General features: G+C 36.4%; 1 protein-coding gene across 2 annotated transcripts; it reads right to left on the minus strand.

Annotated features, from left to right (window-relative positions):
* Positions 1–561: 561 nt before the first annotated feature.
* LOC142639263 (uncharacterized) lies at positions 562–10,742 on the minus strand. Of its 2 annotated transcripts, none has more exons than XM_075813427.1 (10): positions 10,255–10,742; positions 9,038–9,185; positions 8,679–8,853; positions 4,969–5,084; positions 4,528–4,587; positions 2,774–2,924; positions 2,440–2,506; positions 1,765–1,836; positions 1,600–1,665; positions 562–805 (listed from the first exon to the last, which is right to left on the minus strand). In XM_075813427.1, the coding sequence occupies exons 1-10, from the start codon at positions 10,420–10,422 to the stop codon at positions 671–673; spliced, it is 1,158 nt and encodes a 385-aa protein (XP_075669542.1). In that variant the 5' UTR covers positions 10,423–10,742; the 3' UTR covers positions 562–670. The 2 variants fall into 2 exon arrangements, with proteins under 2 accessions (XP_075669542.1, XP_075669540.1); XM_075813425.1 differs by having other exon boundaries at positions 9,038–9,191; positions 10,255–10,738.
* Positions 10,743–11,108: the final 366 nt, after the last annotated feature.

Below are 11,108 nucleotides of genomic sequence, written 5' to 3' on the forward strand. Positions count from 1 at the left end.
TATGTTAAAATTGATTTTATCTGGAATAGTTTTTAAATCCAAAAAAAAAAAAAAAATCTATAACATGGCTTCTTTTCGATTTATATTGGACTGGTGATTTTAATTTAGAGACAACTTGTAATGAAACGGTGTAAGTGAAGTTTATCTAGAGATCCACGTACCACAATAGGAAGTAATCAACAAAAAGTCAAGCATTCTGTTTTTATATTATATATAGATATATAGATACAATTTAAGGCAAAAAACCAAGATATCTTTACCTAAATTTTGTCTAAATCCGGATACCACCAGTCAAGACGATTATGTAAAAATATGAAAATTAGGCTCTGGAGGAGCTCAATGATTGACACCTAGCATGCACCAAGCAGTACCATGCGTTTTAGGGTTCAGGGGCAGAGGGCAAATTTATTCATTTTAACATGAATTTCAGTTTTAACATGCCATAATTACAAGAGTGCAAGACCCTTTTACGCTGAAACCTGTGAAGCTATGGGGTAGCAAGCTATCTTGCAAGGAAACTGAAAATACAAAAGTAACTACAAAAACTAATAAGGTAGGATATGATCGACTTTTTTTTTTTGGTTAAGTATGATTGGCTAATTTACAGCAAAGAATGGGTGCACCAAATGGGGTGCATGCCTTCAAACAAATGATAAGAATACAGCATTTCTCACTCCATCTCTTTGTCAGGTCCAATATACATTGTGCAACACACTGAAATCAAAATGAGTAAACATCCAACAAGTCGCCCAAAGGATGGAGCTACTCTTGATGAACTGATGCTCCATAATTGTGACAGGGCAGCCTGAAACAGCAATACAAGTATTAATGTAATTAACAAGATGATGGGATTTTCATTTTTTATTCCTTCCCCCCCCCCCCCCCCCCTTTTTTTTTTGGAACGGAGGGAGATTGATGGGGAGGAGAGGGAAAGTAATTCGTTACGATTCTTTTTATGTTTTTCCAATAATTTCCTTTTGGCTAAAGTGCAAACTACGCTCCAGATTTTACATCTTAAAGTTTTAGAATTTGGATTTTACCCTCTCAAAATTATATATAGTGTCACATAAACTTGTCACATGTGTTTAGTTTGTCCAAAAGAATAATGCACATAATTTTTATTATGCCATGTCATTTTTGATATGCCATATGGCATCATTTTATTGGACAAACTAAACATGTGTAGCAAGTTTATGTGGTACATAAAGGAAAATATGGATGGAAGTGTGGCTGCTCATGCAAACAGAATATAACTTTAAAAGATAAAATCCAAATCCTGAAACTTAGGTGTAAAATCTAAAGACTCCCACACTTTAGGGAGGTGTAGTTTGCACTTTAGCCATTCTTTTTTGATAAGTGTCTTTTACAATCATTTCCTAAAAGTTTCACAATATCAATCTTCACATAATTTTATCGGAATTGCACATTGCTAGCATCTCACAGATTATCACTATCTAAATTTCTAAAGACTAAGGCAGGCAAAAGTTGATCACTGTATAAATTGCTACTAAATGCTCCCTACTGATATCTCTCAGGCAATATTGACTTAAAAGTAGGGAGGGCAGCCAACTGCTTTGGAGGGAGAAGGGGGAACAATACCAAAATGTACTGGACATTTGCAGCTTTGGTGGTTTTCTCAAGCTGAAGTCCGCGTGCTAAAAATAACTGCAACCAAGCACACATGTTCAGAAGCAAGGTCAGAAAATAAAAAAAAATCTATCCTTATTGATGTCATTATTGCATCATAATAATTCAGAAGAGCACCTCTGCAAAAAAGGCCAGGACACCAAGTACAAACACTAGTATAAATGAATGAAGACCTGGCAGCACAAAATCCTGCATCATACAAGAAAAAAAAAAAGAGAAACACCCAGAGACACAAAACACTCATCATAAAAAGGATACACAGTATGGATGCAACTATAACTTCGGACTCTCAGAGAGCATAAACTTCAAATGGCTTTGGACTCTGCCAGTAAAACCTCTGATCATTAAGCATAAATAATATTGAGCACAACATTTAATCTTCTTTATTTTGCATGAAGAATATTCCGATTAACAATAAATAATGACAATTATTTATGAATTTCAAAATACAAAGTGCAATTAAATTACAAGTTTAAGCATATAACTCTTAACTCAAATGATATGTCCGAAATAAGTTGTGGGTTCCAGACCCACTGGTGTATGAGTAACTAGCTATCCTAAAAACCAAAAATGTAGATTACAAATTGAAGCAATTAAGATGATGATGAATGTTACGTTTCAATATACTATTCTAAATCCCTGGCCAATATCTATTGGAAACGCATCATTTCATTACGTCTGACGTGAGTGGTTAAAACAAAATCCTTATACAACAGAAGCATGACATGTAAGGTGAATCAGGGTTTCATGGCCCCTAAATATCATTAGATTTTGACTGTGCCATGGACTTACCTCAAAAGAAAATGTACATATTCCAGCAGCAAGGCTAGCCAGTATGCCAAATGAAAAAACTGTAACCCTGGAAAGAGCAAACAACTTACTAAGGCAATCTCTTTACATAATATCTTCCTTTCTTAAAATCATAGTGCGGCAGCACTAATTACTACAGAATCTAAATTTCGCTTCCAAAAGATGTATTAACTAGTAAAAAGGAAAGCCATGTTAAGAGTGAGGTGCACAATAGCACAGTATAACTTTCTTTAAGCTTCAGTAGTTTGAAGGGAAAGAAATAAAGAAGATTATATCATAGTGGACAATAAAGATGAGGCAAGTCATGTAATCTTACACTGGTTGATCAGATGCCTTTGCTCCAGCCCTTATGAGGCAATAGCTGATTCCACCAGTTATTGATGAAAATAAACCAACTAAGACAACATATATATGATTGCTTCCACTAAGGTATGTATTGTTTGCTTCCCCAGCTTTAACTAAGCTTCCTGAAAAAGTACACAATCAATAACGCACAAGTCTAGGCAGAGTTGTAGGAAAGCAACTCTCCCTGTCTCATTATAAGCACGTGTAATGATGTGTTTAGACAGATTTTTAACCTGTAACACCGAAAATACCACAAATAAAGCCCACAAGGGAAAGACAATAAAGCAAAAGAAAAGGGAATATGTGTTGCTCTAGTCTCTATTGTTGCCCATTCATCCTAACATCAATAACTTGCTCACTTTCAAGGAATCTGGCAAACAAATCAAGGTTCTAGTTTCCCATAATTTGCCAAAAATCAACACAATGGAAGGGGGAAGTCATTGTCAAAGATGTGGCATGAGAAACACACACCCCCATCCCAACCACTGCGCCCCCCACCCCCCGCGCGGGTGCGGATAAATAAATTAAACATTCAATAGCATAATAGAAATGAAGACGAGGTGTGAAAAACTCCCATAATTTATTGTACAAAAAATTGAAAATTGTGGAAAAAAAGGATTTAGGTTATTCAAATAAAGACTAAACTAGTAGCAAAAAAGAAAATAACATAAATGAACCAATATGATGTTGAAACAAAGAAGAATATGAAAGATTAATTAAATATCTTGTAAGAACATTAATACAAGGGGTTGACTTTTTTGAGTTCTTCACTAATGAGGTTGGAAAATTTGAAAAATTAGAGAAGCTTTTGATAACACGCTAGAAAACATAACTCATGCATCCTTTTTTTGATATATAAACTAGAAAGCATGGACGCTTCATTTGGGGTGTCGTACTTGTGCTGAAAACGGGACATGCCAAGGACACTTTTGCGACCGTGTCCTTTTTTGTTTTTGAAAAATTACAGGACACAGAGGGATATACTTATCTTTTATTTATTTTTTTAATTTTAATTTTGAACACTTCTCTAGTTATCTCTTATTTACTTTTTTAAAAAAAATATCTTATTCTTGGTTTGTCTTCTTTTTTGATACATCATATATTAGTCATGAATTCACTTTATTATCCTTTGATGCTCTTAAATTTATATATGTTTAACATTATATGAAAAAAAAAAAAATGCTTAACAATATTTAAAAAAATAAAATAAAAATATATTTAATAATCAATTAGTATATTTATCCTCGCCATACCTTGTGTGTCCTAATTTTTCAAAAATTGCAGTGTGTGCCATACCTGTATTTGCGTTCGCGCTTCATAGCACATAAATAACTACTATATACCATCAGCACATGAATAAAAACTCTTTTCCTTATAAAAATAGGTATTTTCAAACTTTTTCCAAGACAAGAGTGAATCAATATCACAGCATGGTACTCTCAACTCTACAAAGGGAATAATGCACAGAAGTCGCACTAAATAAGATTCAGAGAGAGAGAGAGAGAGAGCTTGGGTACACTTGGGAGACTATTGCTTAAGATTAGCTTTCATGTAGAAAGGAAAAGATAGCATAAGTACAGTGGCAGTATATACAGGCATATGATATGGAATACCAATGAAGATAAGGAAATATAAATTTATCTTGATCAAATTCTTTACCATAACCTATCAAGGCATCCACATCTGACATTGCATATAGAAGGTTACTTTAACTCACTTCTGTACCTTGAGTAGTAAGTATCTGCCGGAAAATGAAGAGCACACCAAAGAAACTGCAAGCAAGACCTGGAAAATGTATGATAGTTAACATAGGAAACACTCTTTGCCTAACAGAAGGTAGTCCAACTTATATGCCAAAACTATGAGCTTGGAAATCAACGTAAAATTCAAGATAATAGTTTCATTTTCTATGATGAAAAACATTTGCAGCTAGATTGGTTTCCATTACCACTTCTCAGGCTTGCCTAACTCTGGGGTATAGTTGTTTCCCAAACTAATTGGGACACTAAGCATGATGAGCCATGTGCTATTTTGTTCACCACACAGTAAAAAGTGCTTTATGTTCCATAAATAAATGTAAATGGGGGCATATTTGCATATCTCATAATATTATTTTGATAGAGGACTAAGAAAAAATAATTATAAAAATATTACATACTAGCATACCTCCAATGTCAGCGATTTTCAACTTCTCATTCAAAATTATTCTGGCTGCAATTGATGCCATAATTGGTGTTGTGAAGCTTAATACAATAGCCTGAGACAAAGGTAACCTTTGAATGCTGAAATGAAAATAAACCAGCTCCTGGTCATTACAGCAGTTATCACTAAATCAACTCATAAGGATATCCTTACAAACCATTGACAAAGCTTTCTAAGCATAGTATATGAGGTAAAGAAAAATGTAAAACATTACCAAAAATTTTGAAATTCAAGCTGATAGATTCATTAATATTACATATTAATGGGATTTATATTGAAAGCACTCTATTCTAGGTACCTTACATTTTGTCTTTGTGTTCTAAACATAATTATGTTGCAATAAGTTCATACAAAGTTATCACAGTAGGTGGGCGTGTTAGTGGTAAAATGTGCTCATTCTCCTCAAGCAATGCTTAGGTTCAGATCATGCTACACTCATATTACAATTGAGTGCTCTACCTGCCTCTAAAGGGTCAGCGTGGCATACCTTTCTCAGGGTTACCTCCCTGACGTACTACCCCCTCCCCCCCCCCCCCTCCTCCTACACTTTTTGGCATAGGGAAAAAAAACCCTCCATACGAAGCTATATATTAAATATGTATTGGTGAATAAGAGTTAATAGGCCAATATAGTGTATACAGAACAGTATAGCAACTGCTAAAACCACATGATGTGACAACTGTTTGATGAAGACAATTGACCTAGTGTGCCTATGTAGGAACATCTTGTTTAAGAAAAATTGCATCATGTGACCCATGCTAAGTGCCTCACAACCTTAGAGGGAGTGTACCTTAGAGGGAGTGTGATGCGGGAGATGCAAGAAGATTATTATCTAGTGTTATTTATGTTTGCAAATCAATTGTATTTTTATGTTTTAGGTCCTATTAGTTTATTGGGCTATTAGTATTTTAATTTGGAAGCAAGGTTATTTTTGTAATAAGGCAATTAGGGTTTCCTAGCCAATTAGAACTAGGGTTTAGCAATCCTTTATAAGCAACCTATTGTATTCCTTGAGGAAATAGTTGATATTTTGATGAATGAAAAAATGGCTATTTGGTCTTTCTTTAGTCTGGTGCTGACTCCAGGTCTAACCTAGGTGCTGACTTCTAGTGGTTTCCCCACTTGGTGCTGACTCCAAGCAAGGCCTAGGTGTTGACTCCTAGGTCATATCCATTTATTTTATTGTTGTTTCAATTTTGTTCTGGGTTGTCCTACGTCAGTTTTGGTATTAGAGCAACACTGATCTATTTGAAGCATCACCGCAGTCACGAACTGGAAAAGTAATTAATAAAAAACAAAAATCCTTTGCTATCATTATTTTCCACCCCCTAGAACACCACCACACCACACTACAGTAACCCAGATTTCAAACCAAACACAGAATCTACCAAATAATTCCCAGACCCAACGTGAATCACCAATCCCTCCTTCCTTAAGCTATATCGCCACCATTAACATAAACAACCCAGCTCCAGGACCCCAACCCCACTGCCAGATCCTAATTCCACACTCAAATCACCAACCCTTTGCAACCACGAAGACAGAGAAGAAGTCCTGTTGCAGCTGATTTGGATTGTCAAATTTTGCCCTTCCTTGCGACGGCGATCCACCTCCATCAATTCATGCTTGCCACCGTGACTACCACTATACACACTCGCAAGCCCCAGTTGCAGCAGCCCACCATGAGCACCTTCCATCCTTGCCGTGCGCTGCCATGACCTTCACTTACTCACTGCCATACTGCCGCAAGTACCCCATCGACCCGATCTCAAAGGTAACCCAGTACAGCCCCCTCTGCGTTATCCACTTTCTTTAGCCAAAAAATAAAAACATCAACCCATTTTAGAAACAACCCTTGCCCGACCCATTTGTTAAGAAGCCCAAAGCCCACATTTTTCAACACCAGTTTTCTTTAAAAAAAAATACAAGACCCAGCCCACGAAATCCAAACCTATCAACCAGCTGAGTCCCAGCAACTGTCTGAGAGAATAGTCTTAGAAGCCTATTCCAACGATCTGTCCAGAGAACATCACAGCAACCCAGGTTCTTGTTCCAACTTCCAACTATTTGTTGAACAACTATTTGTTGAAGCACTATTCTAGAGAATTATGGTAATATTAGAAGCACCTTATTTTAATGGTTGTAAAACTAATCCACGGGATTTTGTCTACTGGATGAATGGGATGGAGCAATTCTTTGAGCAAGCAAATTTTGCAGATAACAAAAAGGTTAGGTACGCAAAGTTGAAGTTAAAAAGTGGAGCACAAATGTTTTGGGAGAATCTTGAATATTTCTTCTATCTAAAGTATGAACCTGCCATTAGTGTGTGGGAAGATATGAAAGAAAAGCTTTTTGATGAGTATTTGTCACCATACTTTCGAGCTAAGTATCTACCACAATCTCAGTGTGGTACTTTTCAAGTTGAAGCAAAGAGGATGAATTCTCATCCCATTTCATGTCCTCAGTGCACTTTTGAACAATCTACCAAGGAAATAAATGAATTATCTACCAAGGAATTATCTGAAAAGCTCATGAAAAATGTTCAAGACATGATTGCTCAGATGAAGCAAATGAAGACTCAAACTGATTCAATAGGGAAACCAAGGATAATTGATCACAATGAAATTATTGCTGCCCCTATAGAAGAAAACATTAATGATGATATGTTGGTAGTGGAGAAACCTCATGTGACACCAAAGCCTAATGTTGACAAAGACGTACACGCCTCGGCAAGTGTTGCTTTAACATGCGTGCAAGGAAATGAATCTATTGAAGAACAACAAGGTGAAGAGATGGTTTCTAAAGAGAGTATTATGTTAGAGGGTGCACATGATGTGATATTGGAAGCTAATGAATCTGCTTTTGATCAACCTTCCATGGTGCATGAAGACAAATAGTTTGCTAAAGTGGAGAAAGTGGATAACATAGTGCTTCCAATGGTTCAAGATAAGATTATGTTGATTCCACACATTGATTTTATTATTCCAGAAGAGTTTGACATGGTGAAATTCAAGAATTTTCTTTTCTCTATGCTCCCTAGGGTGATTCCAGACTTGAAGCAAGTGTTACTTGTTAGCATTCTAATCCTTCAACGCTTTAGAACTTGAGGTCGAGTTTTCTCCAACCAGAGGAGAATGATGCGGGAGATGCAAGGAGATTATTATTTAGTGTTATTTATGTTTGCAAATCAATTGTATTTTTATGTTTTAGGTCTTATTAGTTTATTGCGCTATTAGTATTTAATTTGGAAGCAAGGTTATTTTTGTAATAAGACAATTAGGGTTTCCTAACCAATTAGAACTAGGGGTTTAGCAATCCTTTATAAGCAACCTATTGTACTCCTTGAGTAGATAGTTGATATTTTGATGAATGAAAAAATGGTCATTTGGTATTTCTTTGGTCTGGTATTGACTCTAGGTCTACCTTAGATGCTAACTCCTAGTGGTTTTCCTGCTTGGTGTTGACTCCAAGCCAGGCCTACGTGCTAACTCCTAGGTCATATCCCTTTATTTTTCCGTTTTTTAGTTTTGTTTTAATTGTCCTGTGTCAGAGTGACATAGATATTCCCCCTAGGAAACGAGTAAATATTCAGAAAGTGTTATAAGCATTGATGAATGATGATAGCAGCATGCTATAAATACAAATAGAAAGGATGTCACTGGAAGTCCACTTACCAATAAACATAACTCATCAATGAAAGATATCCCATAAGGGCTCTTGAAACCAAAAATTTTCTAACATGCGTCTGTCCAAATATTGAATGCCCACTCTTTCTCAACCAAAAATATGACAATATTGTTATTATTGTGCATCGAGTAAACGCTGTCTCAAATAAAGGAATTGATTGGGCTGTCAACATAGAATTGGAATAAAATCAATCAGTGGACAAACAAACAAATTTTTGCTAATAATAGATCCTGTTCAGAAAATGTAAATGAAAATTTATAGATGGTAAAGTGCATACTTATGAGCAATATGCACCATATGCCTTGAGACTTATGAATAATTATAAACAAGGAAAGAGCTTACTGACCAGAGAAAACATCAGAAAGAACTTCCATGACAAAATAGATGATAGATGAGATGGCCATACACAAGAGACCAGAGTACCTGGACCCACTCCACACCCAGAAAATGAATTGAGTTACTGGAGATGTCTCTGATTCAGGTAATCTTGTCACCTGCTCCTACAAATTTTTAACAGAGCAACTATATTAATTTCCCCAACATTTCCTAACTTTTAATGAATCAAATTGAAATGAAAAGAGACCGGACCACTAGAGAAAATAATAGAAATGAAAAACAAAGATCCAACGGAAGCCAACCTACAGTTTATCTTATCCTCCATATTGTATTAGCAAGTAAATAACTAAGCATGCTATCAAAGACTGGCGCAAAGCTTATAATATTCCACTCTAATAGCAGAAACTCCATGGCAGTGAAACATATTAAATCAAAACTTATTGTAGCATTCTGGATTTCTTGGCTATGAACTAAGTCAAAGCAGGAAAAGAAACCACAGATGACCAGAAGAATAAAACCTCATTGAAAGGAAATATCAAATACAAAGAACCAAAGCACACAGGAAGTGTACCGAGGAAAACATAAAAACAACAAAACTAAGAAGCACAGAAAGTACAACTATCAAGCAAATCAGGCAAAGAAGTGAAATTGAAAACACTAGATGCATTAGTCCACCCAAGTAAATTCTAGAAGGAAAAAAAGCTTTGGCTCGTGATTCGATCTTCCCGTTCCTTCAAAGATCCAAGTATTCCTCTCCCACCAAATGCTCCACATTAGGCAATGAGGGATCACATTCCAAATCACCCCATTTCTATGCCTACTTTTTTTTTTTTGGATAGGTAAAAGTTAATTTAACGGAAAAAAAAAAAAAAAAAAACAATGCAAATCAACTAGCTAGAAGCTCTATGACCCCCGGTGGGCATAACTCAGCAAACCCCAAAAAGTGTAAACATCATCCATGCTCCACAACTCTCTGGCTACACTGCAATGCAAAAGTAAGTAATTATAGGTCTCCCAGGTCCCCTTACGCATACAACACCAGTCAATAACAACAAGCTGACACTTGCATAAATTACTACGCTGACTGAAGCTGACATTTTTTTGAAAGCCCATTCGGTATTTAAAATGAAAGCCAATTCCAGCCCTAAATTGGACAACACGATTCGAATTCGAAATTGATGTTTGGGAACAAAAGAAAAGAAAAAGGGTTAAAATAGTTTGTAATACCCGGGTTTTAGTTCGGGGATAAGAGATGGTGAAGATGTTGATCTTAGGCTTCTGGACCGGATTTAAGAGAGGGATTATCTCCGCCTCTGGTGACGGTGACAGTGACGGTGATGGTGATGTGTCGTGTACTACCAGCTCCACCACGTGATCTCCGTTTTCGGCCGCCATTCTCGATCGCGCGCACCAACCAAAAGCCCTCCCTCCCCTTTGCTTTCCGTAGCGTCGGAGGTTATAACTTCTTCATTTTTCTTACACTCTAGAACGAAAGAAAAGAAGAATTGGAATCTGTGGTCGTTTGAGAGAGAGAGACGCGTCAACGGTCGAGTGGGAGTGGGAGTGGGCTGTTGGGACCCAGTGGAACACAACAGAGCAAGACTGGAGAGACAGAGTCTGTTGTTATTTTGTTTTTTTGTACATGAATGATCTGAATGATCTCTGATCCAGAATCAAATGGTTGCGGTGAAGTAATGCTAGGGCACACTCAACTCACGCTAAAATTCACATCACATCTTGTTTATGTCTAAGGTAAGGGCAATGTGAGTAGAGTTTATTAAAGGAAAATGTGTACCTCTAAAATTACCAAAATACTAGTATTAATATTTCTAAAATTATTAAAATATTCCTAAAATGTGTTTCTCTCGATTTTCAATTTTCTCACTTTTTTTGGCCTTTTCATTCGACCATAACCCAAACTCAAATCTAAGGGACTTGATTTTTGGATTTGAATTTGTGTTCTTTTTTGGAGGAGATATCTTCCATGGTGATGAGGAATTGACAGTGATTTTCGGGAGGTACAAGGATGCGTTGAAGAGTGGTTAGGGTTATGAGCTCTTTGTTGACATCGATGAGCTCTA

This window comes from Castanea sativa, chromosome 6 (genome assembly GCF_040712315.1).
Source record: "Castanea sativa cultivar Marrone di Chiusa Pesio chromosome 6, ASM4071231v1".
Taxonomy (NCBI): Eukaryota; Viridiplantae; Streptophyta; class Magnoliopsida; order Fagales; family Fagaceae; genus Castanea; species Castanea sativa.

What these genes read in the sequence shown, in the direction of transcription:
- LOC142639263 (XM_075813425.1), bottom strand. Translation starts at nt 10,422, where the DNA reads ATGGCGGCCGAAAACGGAGATCACGTGGTGGAGCTGGTAGTACACGAC. An exon ending in TCTTTCTGATGTTTTCTCTG is followed by an intron (nt 8,854 to 9,037) that starts GTCAGTAAGCTC and finishes CTATGTTGACAG; the next exon opens with CCCAATCAATTCCTTTATTT. An exon ending in TATGTACATTTTCTTTTGAG is followed by an intron (nt 1,837 to 2,439) that starts GTAAGTCCATGG and finishes TGTATGATGCAG; the next exon opens with GATTTTGTGCTGCCAGGTCT.